Genomic DNA, 22479 nt, shown 5'->3' with positions numbered 1-22479 from the left:
ACAAGACAAATCAGAAGTCAGTGGGGACTTCCTGGTGGCACAGTGGTTGGGAGTCCGCCTGCCAACGCAGGGGACACGGGTTAGATCCCTGCTCCGGGAAGATCCCACATGTCGCGGAGCAACAGGGCTCGTGTGCCACAACAACTGAGCCTGCGCTCTAGAGCCCCCGAGCCACAACTACTGAAGCCGTGCACCTAGAGCCCATGCTCCGCAACAAGAGAGGCCACTGCAGTGAGAGGCCCGCCCACGCGCTCCAGCAAAGAGTGGCTCCCGCTCGCCGCAACTAGAGAAAGCCCACGCGCAGCAACGAAGACCCAACACAGCCAAAAATAATAAAATAAATAATAAAATTTTTTAGGTCAATGAAATTCATTTAACAACTCCTTTCATGAATGAAGAATGGAATCCAACCCAATTATACAGACTCTGCTAAGCATACAGACTGGACGAACATGTCTTAAAGCAGTTATAATTTATGAGCAAATATTAGAGTATCATTATGTGGAAGATTGATGAGATGAAATGGTAGATAGCATGATTCAGGGGTTAAATATTAAAACAAAGTCTGTGGTACTCACACATAGACTCTACCGAGCTCCATAGAGAAAGCAACTTGCACTTTTTACCCCTGCCAAGGGGTCATCCCTGGTATACAAACATTAGAAAGAGCAAAATGTCTCCTCATTTGGTGATTTACCACAAGGAAGCCCCACTTAAAATCTCCGTGGCAAGTCATCAGTGCTGTGAGGGAAATCAGCACTTTTTCTGAAAAAATGTCTTCTGACTTTACCAATACGTATATGGGAACTGGGGGGTAGCTACAGCATTCACTGCAGGCAGGAGGCAAGGGTGGCACCTCTCTCTCAGAAGCTATCCCAGGATCTTAAAGCCAAAACAGAGCATCCTCAAGTATGAGGCACATTTGCTTTATTAGTTTAGTATTTAAAATTATACCAGATCTGCCGACAAAAAGAATTTGAGTCAAAGGAATGAAGCTCTGATACATACTATAGCATGGATGAACTGTGAAGACATCACTATAAGTGAAATAAGCCAGACACAAAAAGACAAATATTGTATAATTCCACTTCTGTGAGTTACCTGGCGTAGGCTAATTCATAGAGCTACAATGTGGAATAGGAGTTACCAGGAGCTGAGGGAATGGGGAGCTCTTGTTTAATGGGCACAGAGTTTCAGTTTAAGATGATGACAAAGTTCTGGAAATGGATGGGGGTGATGGTTGCACAACAGTGCGAATGTACTTAATGCCACTGAACTGTACATGTAAAAATGGTTAAAAATGGTAAAATTTTATGTTCTGTATATTGTACCACAGTTTTTTTAAAAAAAGAATTTGAGGTAGTTTTACATAATTAGGCACAAAATTTTTTAACTGACCATTCAAAATAAATATGAATGAGCTACCACTCACTTATCCACTGGATGACTATAACCAAAAAGATAGGCAGTAACAAGTGTTGGTGAAGAAGCGGGGAAATTGGAACCCTCCTATACTGCTGGTGAGAATGCAAAGTGGTGTGACTGCTGTGAATAAGTTGGCCAGTTTTCAAATTGTAAACATAGAGTTGACTTATGACCCAGCAATTCCACTCCAAAGTGCATATATGCATGAGAACTAAAAACTTACGTCCACACAAAACCTTCACAAGAATGTTCGTAGCAGCACTATTCATAATCACCAAGAAGTGAAGACAGCCTACGTGTCCATCAATGGACGAGCAGATACTATATCCATGCAGTAGAGTATGACTCAGCAATAAAAAGGAACGTAGTACTGATGCATGTTACAACGTGGATGAACCTTGAAAACATTGTGTTAGGGGAAGTAACTCAGTCACAAAAGACCACTTATTATATGATTCCATTTATATGAGAGATCCAGAAAAGGCCAGGGGTTGGTGGGAGTAGAAAATGGGGAGTAACTGTTCCCCATTTCTTTTTCAGGTAATGAAAATGTTCTGAAATTAGATAGCAGTGATGTTTATAAAACTCTGTTAATATACTAAAAATACTGAATTGTACGCTTTTAAAAGGGTAAGTTTTATTATATGTGAATTTATCTTGATAAAGTTGTTATTGGAAAGTACATTTACAAAGAAGCCTTTAAATGCATCAAAAGAAATTACTTTGAAATAAAGAAGTACACGTGGGATGGACAAAGCGCCAATACCAGCAGAGCTCTGAATTTAGTTCTGAGCCTCCTAACAGTTCAGACAAGGCCTACAGGCATATTCTCAAAGAAAAAGCATAAATTTGTGTTTTAATTTTGTTGAAAATCATTTAGAGGTTACATCTGAAAGTAATAAAAAGATACCAAATAATGAGCGTTTGCTGATTTCTCCCTTCCCCTTTCATTTTATCCCTTCTTTCCTAAGAAAGAAAGACGCTTTCTTGCTGCATCTACTCCCATCCTGTTGTTCCCAGGGCAAATCTGAGTAACGGGGAGTGTGTTGGGGAAGAAGAAAGTCTGAGAGACTAAATTGATCTACCCGATAAAAAGCTGAGAGAGGAGTGGGAAGAAAGAGTCTCTGTCAACTAGGCTGCAGGAAGTGTTTCTGGAAGAAACTTGGGATGATGGAAGAGGGACTTGTGAGGAGATATAGGTGTCATGCAGCAAGGAAACAAGAGAGAGAGAAAACAATGGAAAAGACGCTTTAAAATATTGCTACTCTTGATGAATGAAATCCTCCTTTTTCTTTTTTCCTTTTTGTTTCGAGTAACAATAATAAAGCAACATTAGCATTTAGTTTCTGGACTGCTGATTATTTATTGATGAAGGATTCTGAGATTGTTGCAATTTACCCAGACTACATTTGGAGGCTACTGTCAGAGATTAAAATCTTGACAGAGTCTCGGGGTTAGAGCTCATCTTCATGGAGACTGAGCTCCAGAATTATGGCGTAAGGAGCACAAGCTGACCTGACCTAAACTCTGAAGGGTCCTCCAACACTTCTGGAAAGTCAGAGGAATGGTAGACTATTCTAAGATTGGAAGTATGACATGATATGGAGGAAAGGTGCCTGCTTGGGATATGGATGTCCAGATGGAAAATCAGATTTATACTGTCTGGGTAATGTCACTAAACTGAGAAAGCTTGAGTCAAATACCTAAACTGGAAACTTGTTTTTACCTACTATCACACACACAGATTCTTAAGAAATTAAATTCCTTCCCAGGCAGAGAGGAAGTCAATGGCAGACACTCTTGGACAAGTTCAAAACTTTTGAACTGGCTCCATGCAGGAGAGAGGAAATCTCTTGGGAAACTGACAGCTGCTCGCAATCCAGAAGGTGTAAGAACAACTGCTGTAGCTTGGGAAATATGCAGGAAATAAAATGCCAGTAACAGCTGGGGGAAGGGATTCTGAGTCAGCTTTTTCGTCAATGAACCAGCACCAGTAGGGCAAGCACTTGAGACAAGCAAATGGTGCCCACGAAGTGCAGGTCTGCAGGGGCTGACCTTGGAGATCATTCATGGATTCCAAGTTATCAAAACCCATATTTGAAAAAAAACAAAAAAAAAAACAACAACAAAAAAAAAAAACCCATATTTGAACGTGGACTGTACATTAGTACGAGTATATTCGAATATTATCCCAATGTAGATTCCTGAGTGTAACGACTGCACTGTGGTCACACAGAAGAATCCTCTTGTTCTTAAGATATACCGGGTAAGTATTTAGGGATGAAGTGTCATGATGTCTGCAACTTACTCTCAAATGGTTCCTCTCTCTGTCTCTCTGTCTCTCTCATTAGGCAAAATATAACAGGAAGTAAAATGTTAACAATCTACATGAAAAGTAAAAGAATGTCTGTTATGCTATTCTTGCAACTATTCTATAGATTTGAAATTTTTCAAAATAAAAAATTGAGAAGGGAGCTTTCCCATGAGTGATCGATACATGTATAATGCATCCTATCAGTAAAAAATTCTGAATATATATGTACGTTTATTTATAAATTATATGAACAAGTGCTCTAAATAATATATTGTGTAGATTTTCAAATATTTTACAAATAGGGGACATTAGATGAGCGAAATCAATATCAATTTTAAAACAAGGTTATCTCCCTTTAAAACATAAAGATTCCCTTCACATGCCAATTATCTCAGTGCTGCAGAGAAAACGTGGGGCAAAGCAAGAAGTTTCTGGGATTGCTACGTTGCATTATAAACCTTGCATTAACAGAAGAGGAGATACATTCAGCCTTTCTACTCAGATTGCAAAAACATTTACAGTGGGCCATCTACCAAAGGAGATGGAACACAGCTTGGAGAGTTAGAAGCACATAAATCAAGTCCTAATGAGAAAAATTTATAGCCAAGAATTTCTCAAAAATGTGAGACTTTATCACAATCCTGAGGGCTGCCTGAATTCTTGTTGTCAGGGAGAAAGTAATGGACTCCAAGCCAAGCCACCAGGACCGAACTGGGAGCCAGCGGTAGGAAGTAGGCCTCAGCCTCCTAAGTCAAATCCAGCAAATGAGACTGCTGGGAGGGTGGGGGGCTGGGGGGTGGGGAAAGGGGGCCAAGGCAAATGGGTTTCTTAATCCAACTACGGGAGCTTATCAGATCCAGCCCAGAGTTCAGTGAGAGACTGTGCCCACAATTTTTTCCCAGTGGGACAGAGATGGTCATAAACAAGACTGATGTGCCACTCAGACCCCAGCGAGGATGGACCAGCTTCCGAGTCTGCTTCACTTTCAGTGAATACCATATCTGGCATCTGCCTCCTTGAGGGAAAGCATTTCAAATCTGGTGAACAATTCTCTCGTGTTATAAGGGCCAAAGACCCTGAAAGAGGAGGTGATTCAACGTAAAATCGGACCTGTTGAATCTGCCAGAGGATCTGAATTCTCCACCTGGAGGGTTTTTAGGAGATCGCACTGAAAATAGGACCCTGCGGGAGCCAGGCACTGCAAGAGGGCTCTCTAAAGGGGGTGGGACAGCAGGGGGGGAGGGTCGCCCAATGATACCTTGCCCCTCCTCAAAGAACCACAGAGATTTCACTAGGAGGGAACCATAGCAGAAATCAAAGGAAGACGCTCCACTCTGCAGGCTGAGCACACCCCAAACCCCTCCGCAGCACCAAGGAGGTTCTTTCTCACAGGTTCTTCTTGATGTACACATTCAAAGTGGGGCAAGTTCAGGGCAATTCAAGGTCAATGGATCTACATAATCAGAGCTGAGTTCAAGATGGTAGGTTTGGGGAAAATAATATAAAGAAAGGCCGCACTGGCCAGATTGGAGAAAGTTCTGGAGTGTGGGAGGAGCATGGGAAGCAGCTACCTTATGTGGGAGATTATCAAGAAAGTGAGAAAGCAGAAGAGAGCTTTGCTGGTGGCTGAAGAATGTTACCCTCTTTGGGTGTTTCCTTGAGAGACTACAAGGAAGATAATAATGGCTTTCCACTAGTTTTTGGTTGTCTGACTACCAATCTTTGGCCACAGCTCCCTACTAAGATTGAGCCACATGGTACAGGCTGAAAGCTCACCACCAAATATCTATTCTTCCTTTTTTTATTACTTCCCAGAATAAAGACCCATTTCTTAGGCTGACTTCATCTAAGTGAGCCCCAGGGACTAAGTTACAGCCAACGAAGACTAAGAAGTGTTGTATTGTTCCTGGAAAGTGGCATACAGGATGTCCTTCCACCTTTCCTTCGGCCTGGTGCCTGGAATGAGGCCAGCAGCTAGCTTGCACTAAGAGGTGGCATTGAGGAGGAAAGTTATTGCTGGATGGTGAAGCAGAAAGAGAGAACAAGCCAGGATCAGCGATGAACATGAAGCTATCCTACTAAACGTGGAATGACTACGTCCATGCTTCTTTGCAGTGAGAAAGACGTAAACATCTTTCCTGACCAAGCCACTGTTATTGTGTGTTTCAATCTACTCAGCTGAAACTATTTATAACCCATGCCGGCTACAAAGCAACTAGCGTTGCTTTGGGCAGATCCATAGAAACAGAAAGTAGATTACTAGTTTATGGAGTTTGGGGAAAGGATGAATATGGAGGTTTTCTGTTTTTGTTTTTGTTTTGGGAGGTGAGGGGATGATGGACATGTTCCAGAATTAGGGATTGGTGATAGCTGCACAACCCTGTCAATATATTAAAAACTACTCAATTTTGTACTTTAAAAGAGTGAATTTTGGGAGTTCCCTGGTGGCCTCGTGGTTAGGATTCCGGGCTTTCACTGCCATGGCCTGGGTTCAATCCCTGGTTGTGGAACTGAGATCCTGCAAGCCACGCGGCACAGCCAAAAAAAAAAAAAGTGTATTTTATAGCATGTGAATTATATCTCAGTTTTTTAAACGAAACACATAGAAATGTGTCCAAATTATTACTTTGTATCAACCCTCTCTAAATGGTGAAATTAATGCCTAATTTAGTAAGAGTGCCCCCCCAACCCCACAAAAGACATGTCCACCCAGAACCTCGGAATGTAGTCTTACTTGCAATTTGCAGGTGTAATTAAGATAGGAAGCTTGGGGCTTCCATTGTGGTGCAGTGGTTAAGAATCTTCCTGCCAATGCAGGCGACATGGGTTCGAGCCCTGGTCCAGGAAGATCCCACGTGCCGCGGAGAAACTAAGCCCGTGAGCCACAACTACGGAGCCTGCGCTCTAGAGCCCACGAGCCATAGCTACTGAGCCCGCAAGCCACAACTACTGAAGCCCGTGTGCCTAAAGCCCATGCTCCACAACAAGAGAAGCCACCACAATGAGAAGCCCACGCACCGCAACCAAGAATAGCCCCCACTCGCCGCAACTAGAGAAAACCCGCGCACAGCAACGAAGACCCAACGCAGCCAAAAATAAATTAATTAATTAAGTAAATTTTTTAAAAAAAGATAAGAAGCTCAAGGTGAGATCATCCTGGATTAGGGTGGGCCCCAGATCCAATAATGAGTATTCATATAAGATACAGAAAAGGAGAGACATACAGAAGGAAAGGTGACATCAAAATGGAGACAGAGATCAGAATTATGCAGCGGTATGCCAAGGATTGTAGGCAGCAACCGGAAGCCAGGAGAAAGGCATGGAATGGTTCCCCTCAGATGCTCCAAAAAGAACCAACCCTAGCAACACCTTGATTTCAGACTTCTGGACTCCAGAATTGTGAGAGAATAAATTTCTGTTGTGTTAAGCCACTCTATTCGTGGTACTTGGTTACAGCGGTCCTAGGAAACTAACACAAGAAGGCCATTTTTGCTAACGTCAGAAATACTGCTTTATGGATAGTAAAATTAACACAGGGACAAGCATAGGTGATGTACAAAGATGGAGAATTGATACCATCAGTCTGTCTTGAATACGAATATGTCTCAAGTAAAACAATAAAAAGCTGTTTTGTAGTTGAAATCTTATGAATTCAAGAAGTTAGCATTTACTGTATTAGTTAGCATTGGTGTCATTTACTGTATTAGTGAGTTATAGAGATCTCTGTTCCTTACTGGCAGGCAGCCTTTGCACTCTACTTAAATGTTTAGGGGCTGAGTGATTGCTGAGTCAGTCAAATCCAGTCTCTTCTATACCTTACCTGTAGAAATATGTGCATCTCTTTATGCAAAATAAAACAACAAATTAAACACACAAGCCAACTTTATTTACTTTCCTGTCTCTCCTTCCCTTTTCATCCAAGTATTCCAGAAGACTGGGCCGCCATCTTTGTTTCTACTTCTCTGTCATTTCTCAGCCTACTGAAACTTGGCTTTTTGTCAGAGCCTTCACTCACTACCACCATGATCTGCTATTATACACGCTCAAGCCTTAGATGTCCCAAGGCCAAGTGTAGCAAACAGTCATTCGGTCTTCACCTCACGGCTGCCCTTGATGCTGCTGGTCACAGCCTTATTCTGGAGTCCCTTTGCTCTCCTCATATCTCTGTTTCTTTTTAGTCTCTTTCCTGACAATTTCACTCATCTTCTTGAAATTCCCCAGTGGCTCCCCAGGACCCAGATGAAAAGTCCAAGCATCCTAGCGTGACACACGAGGCCCTGTGTGAGCTGGCCCTGTCCCCTGTCCGCTGCCCAGTTTCTTCTCCCAGTGCTCCAAATCCCGGAAATTATCACGGTGTTAGCAGCAGCCAATCAGCGTTTCTATTCACCTGCTTCCTGCATTTAATTATCACTCATTTTCATTCTCTTCTCCAATCTGTCTATAGTTGTTATTCCCATTCTACCTCCACAATGTTTACCTGTCCACATGTCACCTATATGATCCATTTTCTTCTTTAACTTAGCCACCTTTTTAACTTAAAGGAATTTAATGATTTTAAAGGGAATTTTATATGATTTCAACAGAATGTGCCACAAATGGGAGATAACAATAAAACGAACACTGTATTAACAATAAAATAAAACGGTATTAGTAGGTACTATCGCTGGTACTCAGCACTGAGCATAAGGCTTATTCTTTGTTTAAAATATATACCAGCAAGTGTTCTAGGACATAATAACCTCTAAGATCGTCTCCTTCATGGTGAAAGAATTGAAAGAAAAACTAAAGGGAACCCATTTTTTACTTCAGGATTGAACATCATATAATACCCCATCCTGTATCTCCTAGAAGCATTCTGTATACAGAATGCTTCTGCTCTCTTCCCGCTTCCGCTCTCTTCCCGCTTCCGCTCTCTTCCCGCTTCCGCTCTCCTCCCGCTTCCGCTCTCTTCCCGCTTCCGCTCTCTGCTACACGAAGTGTGGGCTCCTCTCACCCCAGCACCACTTCTAGTTCACAGGGTTGTCTTGGCCCAGGCCTCCTACGGCTACTCTCACTACACTTAGCCGGGATCATGGCTTAGCGCATCTGCCTGGGAACCTGCGATGGCGAGTCGCTGTGTCCCTCACTTGAGCAGGCCACCGCCACCTGCTCCCACAGTGTGCTCTCCTGAGCGCATCTTTAGCTACCTTCCGTATCCCCCAAGAGCGCAAATGGAACTTCAGGCTCCAGGGCATGGGTGCGATCTAGGCCCCCTGCGCCTGCACCTCCTGGAGCCCCTGCCAGCCAGGGAGGGAGCAACTGCGTGCTGACATCAGGGCACATCAGTGCTCCCTGACCCACCAGACACATACCCCAAAGGTCAGTCTCAAGGTATGAGAGGGGTGTCCAGGATACTTACTTCTGATATTTTCTCCCCACCCAGGCACCCTATCAGATGCTTTCCCTAGCCTCCTCCTTCCTTTACATTCAAGTATGTCCACTCCCCTGGGTGGAGTCTGCCCTCCTCTTCTCTAGGGAAATAAGCCTTTACCTAGTGGCCTCCTCCTGATGCCAAAAGGGCTTCAGGGGGAAAAAAGCTAATGACTCAGAAGGGAGAATAGAGTGGGAAATATGCCCTAAAATATTGTCCTGCTATACAGATTCAAGTGCTGGCTTCATTCCAGATTCCTTTTCCCAACTGGTCTGTGTCCAGATTCAGAAACATTCCAAAAGTCCATTTCAGAGCCCGTGTCTGCAAAGAGCAAGGACATCATCGTTGCCCGCTTTCACGACACGGGTATCTGCCAGGGGTGACATGCGTACATGAAGTTATGTATTATGGCCAGCGGCACACATATGTGATATTTAAATATTTTTATTAAATCCCAAGTTCTAATTTCGTTCTTCTCTGTATTCATTAGAAGCCGAACGCCTCGAATCCAGGAATCACATCACCCCAACCTGTCTGCCCTCTTCACCATTTGGTGTGACACATCGCACAGCACAACCCACACCTGTCTTCTCAGCGAACACTTCTGTTCATTTTCTCATTTTCTCTAAGCAAATTCCTATGTGAAAAATCCCTACATGATCCCTACCATGATAGTCACCCACACTTTGAAGAAATGTTTTTATTTTCTGTACATCACATCACCCCTTTTTGACTGACTTTTCACCCAGCAACTATGGCTTCACTTCAAATATTGAAGAGACACGAAATTGATCGGCTCTGCTGATCTGTGGAATATTTGCATTTTTCTCACAACTCTAGAAAATCAGAGGAAATTTTCAGCTTTTTTTTTTCTGGTGTGTCCCTTTTAAGGCTGTCACGCTTTTGCATAAACTTTTATGGAAACACATAGACAGTGACAAGGAAATGCAGCTGAGCACTTGCCTTAAGCTCATTGGTGTCAGCCAGTTTGGCTTTGAGCTCAGTGTTCGATTCTCGACACACACTCAGCTCCTTCTGCAGCCTCTCCACCTTCTTCTGCAACTTCCTGATGGTGACATTGCCCTCGTCCCTCTCCACAGCCGATGCCGAATGCACCTGCTTCTCCTCCTCCAGCTGGGCTATTTTTTGCCGGAGGAGGTTCATGTGCAGCTCTTTGCTCTCCAGTCTTTCTTTCTGAGTCTTTAGCTGGTTTAATACAAACAGGGATTTTTTTTTAAAAAATCATTGAATAGTCAGTAAATATAAATGAATTACTCAGATAATGTTGATCTTTATCTACACTTCAATAAGACTAATTTGTAAACCATCAGATTTTCCTGATTGCATTTTTCTATCCCTATTTTTCCAAGAATTAATTTGGTAGCTGCAAAGTATGAGACAAAAAGAGCCACAGAAAATGCACAAGGGAGCAGGCTTTCAATGTCTGATTCCCTCCAACATTATGTGCATCATAATAAAAATGTAAAATTACTTTTAAAACTACTAAAATGGGCTTATCAAGAGCAGAACATAATAAGACAGACAAAATCCTCTCCAACACCCCACAGCAACTGTACTTCTACTGGTCTTTTCTGAAAGAAGACAAAGTGTAAATTAGTACCGAAAACCCAGTGTGACTAGTTTCAATCACTTAGAACCAGGTTGAGTGGCACCAAACATGGGAGTTGATATATTTTTAAAGTAAGCTATATGAAGGAGATTTTGAGGAAAGCTTTGTTTATATATTGAAAATCTTAGAAATAGAAGGGACTTCAAGAAGGCATTGCTTCATTAGTGTCTTTACTATACGCCAGACCTTATACCATCCACAAACCAGGCTGAAGAGGGTCTGCAAATAGCACTTAGCATCGACGGTCAAACTTGATGAAAGAAATCGTAATGGTTTTTAGAAAAAGATTATGGACTCTATGAGGAGAAAAAAAATCCTCCTGGGCTTCATATGTCACAATTAGTGAGTAGAATATTAAGTACAGGAACCTCTTTCATCTCTTACGAACACTGGGAATTGGAATCGTGTAGAATTATAGAATGTTAGAGCTAAAGACCATCCCATTTTCCCTAATTATATATTCTGCATTAGTAAAGTGTTTGAAGGTGTGAAGGGCTTACTGAAATGAGGGCTTAAATATCTTGTCTAACAGTGACAGCAATGTCCATGCCCACATCCTTTTTTAACAAGGCGCTTTTAGTATTTCTCTAACTAAACTCCCTTTCCTGAGCTTCTTCATGTCAAATTTCATTCTACTGCAAATTTACCAGGGTAAGTTCTGTACACTAGTCATTTTAATAATTATATAATACTTAAGAAGGAATAATATTGGGTATTGAGGAAAAATCAATTATCTAGAACTTCAGAAAGAATTGTAGCTCAGTTTAATGTCTCTGATGGTACTAGGGGTTGTCTGCTTTCTTTTATAAAATATTCCTTAAGATACAGTAAATGGAGAAGAGGTCAAATATGAATACAGCATTTTCTATGAACCAAGAGTGCAAAAATGCTATTTATTAACAACTTCATGAGGTAGGTATCATTCCCATCTTAAATACGAGGAAACACAGACAGAGAAGTATATAATTTGCCCAATGTCACACAGCTTGGTTGAACCAAACTGAGAACCCAGATGTGACTCATTAAGCAGCCTATACACGATAATTCTACCATAGAATTTTCTCCTAAGAACTATTCTAAGGACACATCTGTATTTTCCCCTTTCTTTCCCCAATGCCAATAATTACATAATAATTATGTTTTTATGTTTCATCCATTCATTTATGTAGTCTAAACTGTTTCTAAGTCTTCCTTTGAGTGAGTGGAAAGTAAACTCTTCTCCTGTCTACTTTCTAGTGCAAGAGAGCTTATATAAAGGTGAGACTGCTGGATGTTGCCCAGCTCTCCTCTTCTCCCATAGTCATAGAAACAGTGACTTTTTCAGCTAGACAAATGGCTACCCAGAGTAAAGGCTACAGTTCCCAGCCTCCCTTGCAGCTAAGTTTAGCCATCAGAACACATTCTAGCTGTGGGATAGAAACACAAGTTCACATAGAAAACTCTGGGAGCCTCCTCTAAAAGACAGCTCATGCATGTTCTTTTGCATCCCTCTTCTTCATCCCTTTCTTTTTTAACCTTCTGCCCGGAACACAGATATAATGGTTCTAGGCACCACTGTGAACCATGACAATAAGGACCCTGCTAGGGATGGGCAATTACTGAGCTGAAAGGAGCCTGGGTCCTTGGAAACTTTACAGAGTAGAGCTGCCAACTCACTCTGAGCTGCTTGACTCCAGAAATGGATGTGAGGGAAAAAAATACCCAAAACACCCACTTCTACTTGGTTAAGCTATTCACAGTCAAACATAACCTTAGATGATACACTTACTTTCCCTTCAGACCTGAAATAGAGACTCAGCTTCTAAATACATATTTGTATAATATGTTTCCTAGCCACACTGGCAAATATGGTGGGAATAAATTATTTTTCGAGATTTAAGTTTCTCAGAATTTCCCTCTCTCAACACCAGCAATATCCCCTACCTTTCCCTGTAAACTGTAGGCGACCGTCTTGTTTTCAATGACTGTGCTGCTCTCGAGGCAGACCAGCTGCTCTGTGCGAGCTAAAGCTACATCCAGACACGTGTCGAAGCCAAGTTCAGCAGCCATCTGGTCCAACTTCATCTTCTCTGAAAGCTGATCCAGAAATTTAAGATACTAAGCCCAAGAACAAAAATGAAAATGGGACACAAAAGTAGAGTTAACAGGTGATCTCACAGAATCCTTGTGTTTCTCCCAAGCTTACAGGTAGTTCTCATTAACTCCAGTACAGAGCCCAGCCCCTGACTCCAGTGCTTGGTGATGAATTCTTGAACCACCTTGCCCGCTCCATGTTCTGTTCCTTGTCCAAATTCTCTTGACTCTCCTGTTCAGGGGCCTTGATGTTCAGTCTAACATTATACACTCTTCTTAACCCTGCCACCTGACAAATGTGGCACGCTCCTGACTGCATCTGAATCTCTCTGCTTTGGGTACATGCTGCTGCTACCATGACCCTCGCAGCTCCTGGGATCTACTGGCTAATCCAGCCCCTGTGATCCACTCATCCACGTACCTTCCATGGAAATTTTGTCCACCTAAGTGGGTCCTGGCCTCCAAGGTGGAAATTGACCAATTAGCTGGTTGCCATTTTACACTTCTTGGTTTCTACAAATCACACTGAAACCAGAGCTCTCCATACAAACAAACTTGGGCAACATTTTTGTTTTCGTAAGTTAAAATTCTTTAGAAAATGTCTTTAGGGCTTCCCTGGTGGTGCAGTGGTTGAGAGTCCACCTGCCGATGCAGGGGACACGGGTTCGTGCCCCGGTCCGGGAGGATCCCACATGCCGTGGAGCGGCTGGGCCCGTGAGCCGTGGCCACTGAGCCTGCGCGTCCGGAGCCTGTGCTCCACAATGGGAGAGGCCACAGCAGTGAAAGGCCCGCATACCGCAAAAAAAAAAAAAAAGGTCTTTAAAAGTTTTTAATGTATCAAAGTTAAAGGAACAACATTCTAAAATTGAGCTGTATCAGGGAATTGAGCTGTAACAGGTTAAAGTTACAAAACTACCCTAGGATCCTCCTCCCGTTGATTTCTGTGGCTTATCTCATCATGCCAGATATTAATCCTTACTAAGTGCTTGATGGATAAATAAATCCATCAATGAGCTTTCTATAACATAATTTCATGATCTGGGTTCTATCTTTGAAAGATCCTTCTCATTGCAATAACTCATCCATCTGGCATTTTTAGGCAATTATATGTTTAAACAAGTATAAAGTATCATTTCCTGATGACTAAAGCATGCCAGCTTAAAGCACAGAGCTATCTATATTTCAGTCATCAGAATGAAATTATTTGTAAGTGTATATTTTCCAATTTTGTTGAAAAGCATACGTAAAACTTCATCTCTCCTGTAAGTCACAGCCGTTACAGACACTGCTGCTGTATTGTGTGACAGGACCACCACAGGCTGTTTTTGTCTCTGAATCATCAGTTTGTCACTTCTTTTTTTGGCTGTCTTGGGTCTTCGTTGCAGCGTGTGAGCTTCTCATTGCGGTGGCTTCTCTTGTTGCAGAGCACGGGCTCTAGGCATGCGGGCTTCAGTAGTTGTGGCTCGCAGGCTTCAGTAGTTGTGGCTCGGGGGGCTCTAGAGCACAGGCTCAGTAGTTGTGGCACACAGGCCTCGTTGCTCTGCAGCACGTGGGATCTTCCCTAACCAGGGCTTGAACCTGTGTCCCCTGCATTGGCAGGCGGATTCTTAACCACCGCGCCACCAGGGAAGCCCCGGTTTGTCACTTCTTAACGTTGGGTCAGCCCCCCTCACGGACTATTTCATTTCTAATCTATGCAGATGAAAGTGAAATAACTGCTACTGTTTGTATTTAAAATAAAATAGAGTTGGTACCTTTCATGCGAAGGTATAAAAGCCTCTCTTTCTATTTCTACATATGACCCATCCATTCAGCATTCAAGGATCTACAGCAGGCCAAAGGGGATTAAGGCAGGACTGAGCCAAGACCCCACAGAGAAAGTGCCTTTTCAAGGACCTTGGCTAAGCCTCAGAAAGTTAAGGTTGCTGACAGGATTCCTGTACATTTTGTTCATTTGAATCACAGTTTAGCATGAATATATTCTATGTCGTATAAACCTCAATTACCTGTATTTAAATTTAATCTCTATACACCTTTGCTTTTCAATCTTACATGCCTACTATTTAAATTTACCTCAATTACCTGTATTTAAATTTAATCGCTATACACTTTTGCTTTTCAATCTTACAAACCTACTAGCCTTACTAGGCAGTAAGGCTACTATTACTATTTTATAGGCAGTTATCTATGAAAGATTCACCATGGGCAGAGTCAGTTTACACAACTTGATTGCATAACTGAAAGCTGTTCTGGCATAATCTCAATTAAAATTAATGAGTCATCCTAGTGAAGGCGGGAAGAGACAACGATCTACCTAAAAGTCTTGCCTTTGATATGCTTCTTCTATTATTTAAATAATATTTATTGATTCTTGCTCTAAGCCCTGGAAAAATCCAGAAAAAATGATTTCCCCGGGCCTCAAGAAGTTCTGAGTTGACTGGAAAAGACAAATTAAGACATGGATACAAAAAGGGTGATTAGTGCCGTGACAGAGCCAGGTACGTGTTACGTGAAGAACTAAGCCTCTGAGGAAAGGCTTCCAGAGGAAGTGGCATTGGAGCTGAGTCTTGAAGGGATAGTTATTTCTAGAAGAAGGTGAGGAGAACATTTTCTCAGAGAGACCAGCAATGTGCAATATGGATTGCCTCTAGACTCTCAGAGCCACTCTGCCTGCAGAAAAACCTTTCTTTTAGTCAGAACCCTCCCGTGGCTTTCCATTGCCCACAGGATAAAGCCTCGCGTAGTCAGCCTGCCCCACCTCAGTTATTCCTGCCACCTCGAGAGCTGCCTCCTGCCTCTGCCTCAGCAAGCATCACGTTCCAGTCTCCCTGTCACCCTCTATTTCTTCATCCTTCCTGCTGTCCCCTCTGCCTCAAATTCCTTCCCCACCCCTTCTGCCTGCCAAGTTCCTACTCATTCTTTCAGGCCCCTCTCACATGTGACCACTTGGGTGAATATGGCTCATTTCCTCACACACAGAAATAGGGAAGAAGTAATTACTCCTTTGTCTGAATTCCTGTCGCATTGTACACCTATCTCGATTGTAGCACTAACTGTACTAATTGTGCCCTGATTTGCCCATCTCATCCATGACACTAGGATTTCTCACAGACACCTCTTAGGCACCTTTGCATATCCAACCCTGAACACAGGCATGATGCGTCCTCAACTTTTTTAAGTACAGAGGATGAAAATGAATGAGTGTCCAGAGTACAGATTTTTCAACTGAAGAGTATTTTTCATGCCAAACTCTGCCCCTATGCTCTTGAGCCCATTTGTCTCTTTTTCTTCCCCTACAGATGCCCGTGACAAGGTACAAACATGTACCTTGCCATTCTGTCCGATAAAACCTTGCTCTGATCCTGTTTTTCATAGCTTTGGCTTCATGCCTCTTTTCTCGTTGGTCACCAGCCTTGGTAGTCGTCTAAGTCTCTAGCCCTTCTCTTCCTAGTCACCCCTCCTGTTCTCCACCGCTCTACTAAAACTGCGACTCAGATGTCACCAATGGTCTTCCCAGGGTCAAATCTTAAGCTTAGACCCCATCTCTTCTCACTCTACTTTCCTTGTCGCCGTTATCGTTTCTGAGTCTCTCCACACTGCAATCCCAGTTCCACAGTGATGAGATCTTTCTAAAATACTGTGATGTTCAGAAGTCACTTATTACACGTCATAGTCTACAGAATAAAGAGAACCCAATCTTCATAACCCAAGCCATTCCAATCTGCTCGCCTGTCAGAGCCTCGCCAAGAATGCCACGTTCCAGCCACATGGCAACAGCTACTCTGGGCTCTCTGAATATACCATGCACTTGCAACTTTCATGCTTTTGTTCAAACTGTTTCCCCGACAGTATCTGCTCTTTCTCTCCACTAAAATCCTACTTATCCTTCAAAGATGAACTCGATTATCTCCTCCACTGTAAAATCCTCCCCTCATCCAGAATTTATCACTCCCTTCACTGGACTCCTAGAGCACTCTGTTGATCAATACATCTATTATAACACTTATAGCCTTATAGTACAGCAAATTATTTGAATGTCTGTCTCCTCTATTGAATCATGAGGTTTTATGGTCAAGAACTGCGTGTTATACCTTAACCCCCAAACCTTCAGAGTCTCATATATAACAGACGTTCAATAAATACCTGTTGAATTTAATTAACTTGAATCAAGGAAGCTCCAAACAATAGCAAGGAACACCAAAACAACATCCACTGTTCCTTGAAATTTACTCAGAACTCAGAACTTAACCAATCTACCAAAGTATTGCAAAATTCAAAATATTTCCAGGTGAAATTTTATACTGCAGCAGATGTTCCCACCCACAGACATGCCCTCAGGTTATTACTTTTTGCTTCTCGAAATTCAAGTTGTCTCGCAAAATGTCTCCAGAGACCAGCTCTCCCTCCAGGTGTGTCAGCTGACCCTGAAGAGTCTCCAACTTGTTTTCTGCTTTCTGGGCTCTCTGTAGAGCTCTCTGGTGAAACCCAGACTCATTTCCCAACTGTTCAACAAGCTCAGATATTTGGGCTTCAAGCTGGGAGACCATCTGGAAACAAAGAAACAGAACAAGGATAAGCCTTGTTTCAGATGCAACAAAGTATTAAAATCTACTGCTTAGCGGAAGGGACAAAACTATTTATAACACCAGCTTCCAGATTCTTTGCAACAATTAACTTAAAAAAATAGGTAATGGATAGCTGTATTTGCCTCTGCTTGAAATAAATCTACATTCGTTAGCTAATAAAATATTTTACTGGTGTTTTTAATTTCTATATAATTCCTTAAACAGGTTCCTCGAGAAGTATTTAGGGAAAACACTTACTCCTAAAACTACTATTAATTTAGGAGTTTCAAAGCTTAGTTGGAAAAAGAATTCAGACAGAAAGTACTTTGAAAACTTTTGAGTTTTCAAAGTACTTTGAGTTTTCCAGAGAAACTCTTTCACCACATATACCAGATTAAGATTATACAATGAGGTAATCTTGATAGGTAACCTTGAGACATTATCAGGAATTCAAGTGCAGAAAGATATTTTTTCAAGCTTTTTTTAGAACTTTCTATTGCATATTGGTTACTCATGCACTGAAGTGCAGTGGTACTGCGTCTGTGCTGAATAGTTTTGGAGTAATGTCATCGTTTCAGCATTTGAAAGGGCAAAATTCCACTAATATAATGACTCTAAATACGGTCAATAGCAGAGTATAAGAAGGCTAGGAAATCTGATCACCACCTCCTCTTCCAAAGCATAAAATCACTATTTCTCCATTAAAGGACCCAAAACTCTACACAACCCCCTACCTTGCCCAACGCTTCCATCCTTTCCTGGAGTTTCCCTCTCTGTCCTGACCTTCCCTTAAACCAAGAACTTAAATTTACCAAACACCTCAAGTACACTTTGAGATTACTCTAATTGATTCTGCCAAATCCAATTTTCAGAAAATGCTGAATTTAATAAAAACACCAAGTTTGAGGTGATAAATTTGTTTGGCTTTGATGGTTTATTTTGGAAGAAGAAAGGGGAAAAGTAGTAGATACTTACATAATACTCAGTACCATTCTCACAGAAATTAATATATCTTGACGGTCTCAGGCTTACAGTCTCAGGTTTAAAAAAAAAAATTCCTGTTTGCCTATCTACAAACAACCAAATTTAAAGGCAAGAAGACATTCAAGCTGTCTTCAACTATTTTAAAAAGCGACTATATAGAAGAATAGTAGAATTTGTTCTGAGTTGCCCTCAGAGCTCAAGTTGAGGACCAAAAGGTATAAATCAAAGAATCTTACTCTAAGGTAAAGAATTTCCCCCAGCCCCAATAATTTCAAAGTGATACATACTCACTGTATAAGAAGATTCATTACGGACAAAAACAGAAGTGTAAATAAGCAAAACTAATTCCCATGATCCCACCACCCAGAGGCAACAACTATTAATAATTTTTAATAATTTATTTGTATGTATTGCTAAAATATAGTTGAGATATTATATATGCAATTCTGTGGGTTTGTTTTTACCTCATATTTTAAGCATCTTCACATGTCAGGCAGTGGAGTTCCCAGTCACTGGAAAAGGCTAGAATTTGACCAATCATTTGTTAAGAATGTTATGGGGGGCTGAAGTGCTATAATCAGGAAGGTTAAATTACTTAATCTCTGAACTCTCTAATTTTGTCCTTCTAAGGCTCTCAAGGTCCGAGGCCTATAATTCAATTAATTCTATACTCCTTTGGGTGTTTGAAATCAGCTACTTGATGGCAAGCTGCTCAGCATCATATCCAAGGAATTCCATTTCCAAAGGAAATTTATAATTTCATTATAGACTATGAGGCTTTAAGAGCCCTCATTTCATGTTTCCTACCTTTAGTGCAATAGTAGGTCTGACCTTAATGCAAGAAATGCATTAAGTACCATATACAAAGTAACCTACAGAACAAGGGCTATCAAACAACGTCCTCAAGATACTGGCTCCTAAGGGGCTGTCTAATGATACTATGTTGTACAAGGGATGATACGTTTCTGTGCAACTGAAAATGTGCTTTCACATTGGACTCCCAGTAGAAAGTAAGTCTTTCCACCTGAAGATCCTTCCACAGTTCTCCTATCTCACAGTTGACCTGGCAAAGAGAATGAAACCAAAGAGCTAACAGATGCAGAAAATCTCAGCTGGAGAGATGGAAAACTGTGTGATCACTTAGCCACAGTCAACACGCTGCAGAGCTTACCAGAGGAGAGCAAAGTCTTCAATGGAAATCAATCAGTAATGACCTCGAGCAAGTGCAGTAACTAGACTGAGAGAGTGATAATGACCCTGAAGGAAGAAGCAGACACCTGATGTAGACCAGACTGTGGAACAGGGACTTTAAAGTCAGACAGTCCTGATTTCAAGTCCTCACTCTACCACTTACCAGTGTGTTAACTGAAGCAAGAAATTAACCTCTCTGAAACTCATAGACTTTGCTATGATGAGCAGATGAGCTAAATTAGATAATCCAAGTAGCCCGGTATTCCATACCCAACTGAAGTTCAACATATTGCATCCACTTTTTTTTTCTTAACATCTTTATTGGAGTATAATTGCTTTACAACCGTGTGTTAGTTTCTGCTTTATAACAAAGTGAATCAGCTATACGTATACGTATATCCCCATATCTCCTCCCTCTTGTGTCTCCCTCCCACCCTCCCTATCCCACCCCTCTAGGTGGTCACAAAGCACCGAGCTGATCTCCCTGTGCTATGTGGCTGCTTCCCACTAGCTATCTGTTTTACATTCGGTAGTGTATATATGTCCATGCCACTCTCTCACTTCGTCCCAGCTTACCCTTCCCCCTCCCCGTGTCGTCAAGTCCATTCTCTATGTCTGCGTCTTTATTCCTGTCCTGCCCCTAGGTTCTTCAGAACCTTTTTTTTTTTTTTTTTTTTTAGATTCCATATATATGTGTTAGCATACGGTATTTGTTTTTCTCTTTCTGACTTACTTCACTCTGTATGACAGTCTTTAGGTCCATCCACCTCACTACAAATAACTCAATTTCATTTCTTTTTATGGCTGAGTAACATTCCATTGTATATATGTGCCACATCTTCTTTATCCATTCATCTGATGATGGACACTTAGGTTGCTTCCATGTCCTGGCTATTGTAAATAGAGCTGCAGTGAACATTGTGGTACATGACTCTTTTAGAATTATGGTTTTCTCAGGGTATATGCCCAGTAGTGGGATTGCTTGGTCGTATGGTAGTTCTATTCTTAGCTGCATCCACTTTTATCATCAGTATTACTCCTCCAGTATGTGGGTTCACTCAGTCCTTTGCTTTTGTCATAAAGAGTTTATGGAGCCTTTCAGGAATTATGTTATATCGTGTTTCTCAAACTCTTTTCAGCCCAGAGAGCCTGGTTTTTCAACTAGAAGTCTTTCTGGGAAAGACAAATAAGGAATAAATGTGTTGAATCAGAGGTGAGGAGGTCCCTCCTGCATCCTCACCCTGGGTGGACCTGAAAGTGTTCCATGGAACCTGCAGACTCAGCAGAGTGTAACTTTTAAAAACACCAGGATGGCTGACCTGTGCAGAACCTACCCAACCTCCCTGCCAAGATTCTGGCGTCCAGAGAGGAGCAAACAGCTATGAACTTCCCTATATTCTATGCACCACAGAACTTACCTTCATACGCTTACCTAGATCTCCATGAATATGATACCACCAAGTATTTTCAAAGTTAAATTTACATATTTTTATTCAAATAAATTAACATTCCAATCTGACTCAGTTCTTGGGAACACCAAATGCCAATGCCCGGGTGAATATATGTGTCCCGTCAAAACTGTAAAGTTGTGTTGTGTTTCTCACACCAAGAAATGTGATTTTCTTTCCTTTTTTTTTTTCTCCTCCTTTTTCTTAGTATCATTTGTTAATAGATCCCTGATACTCTGTGGCACAAGATGTGCTAGGGATTTCAACACTAGAGATACATGGAATAGGGCAGGGAAGAGGGGGAGGGGGTGGATTGTAATAAAGAATACATATCTCAATTTTTTAAAAACAAAAAGAAGGCCCTGAAATAAACCATACTTCAAAAACAAGCAGCTTGGATTTTGGAAGTGAAGTCATAATGCCCTAACAGAATTAATTTACTTCCCAAGGACAAGTAGTTGTTGATTTTTCCAGAGAGGCAACTTTTGCCCTAAGATTAAACCCAATGGGAACACGAGAGCTCAAAACTGAAGAAAGAGCCACTTAGGTCATCTAAGGGCCAGTGCCTTTTAGACATGGACAATTCTCTTCTGATTATTGAAACTAGATTTTCACTTAAGAAATACAAAAAATAAGTTATCAGGAACCAATCAAATTATCCTTTCTTCTTGTCAGTATGTATGGCCAACTTTATTGACAGGCTAGCCCTACACCTGTCATACATAATAAAAGTATGACATACATAATAAAAGTTGTGTATGTCAACTTTTATTATGACTTGAATTGGGTCACCCCAAAAGAGATGTGGGGAAGTCCCCTGGTGCCTCAGAATGTGACCTTATTTGGAAACAGAATCTTTACAGAGATAATCAAGTTAAAATGAGGTTTTGAGAATGGGCCCTAATCCAATATGACTGGTGTCCTTATTAAAAGAGGAAATTTGGAAAGAGAGACACACAAGTAGAAGGAAAATTATGTGAAGACACAGAGAGATCATGATCCATAAGCCAAGGAATACCTGAGGCTACAGAAGCTAGGTGAGAGGTGTGAAACAGATTCTCCCCTGCGGCACTCAGAAGACACCAATTCTAACACCTTAACTTTGGACTTCAAGCCTCCAGAACTGTGAGACAATAAATTTCTGTTGTTTAAGCCACCCAGGTAGTGGTACTTTGTCATGGCCATTCTAGGAAATTAGTACACTATAGAGGCTGGGAGAGCTGAAATCTCTATCTGTGTACTTTCCCAGATGCCCTTGTAGCCAGGGGTGACTATATAACATAATACTGGACAATTAAATGTCAAAAGAAGTCTACTTGAAGCTTCTGGGCAAACGTTTGGTTTAGGATATTGGAGGATTAAGAACAGAGCAGCATGATGAGATCAGAAGGGGGAGTGTGGGAGTTGCAGAAACATCTCAGGTCCTTTACGGCATCGGA

The 22479-nt window shown here is 41.6% G+C and overlaps 1 protein-coding gene across 1 annotated transcript in view; it reads right to left on the bottom strand.

Annotated features, from left to right (window-relative positions):
* CCDC170 (coiled-coil domain containing 170) overlaps positions 1-22479 on the bottom strand; it is a 95326-nt gene that overhangs the window by 3899 nt on the left and 68948 nt on the right. Inside the window, 3 exon segments of the mRNA XM_089921681.1 lie at positions 10113-10355; positions 12703-12876; positions 17199-17399. Of these exon segments, the coding sequence (XP_089777807.1) occupies positions 10113-10355; positions 12703-12876; positions 17199-17399 (618 nt within the window).

Source organism: Delphinapterus leucas, chromosome 12 (assembly GCF_059928025.1).
Source record: "Delphinapterus leucas isolate spDelLeu-1000000601 "Yukka" chromosome 12, BTC_Dleu_Yukka2, whole genome shotgun sequence".
NCBI lineage: Eukaryota > Metazoa > Chordata > Mammalia > Artiodactyla > Monodontidae > Delphinapterus > Delphinapterus leucas.
Note: the sequence above shows the minus strand (reverse complement) of the source record. Positions and strands in the feature narration are given on the sequence as shown.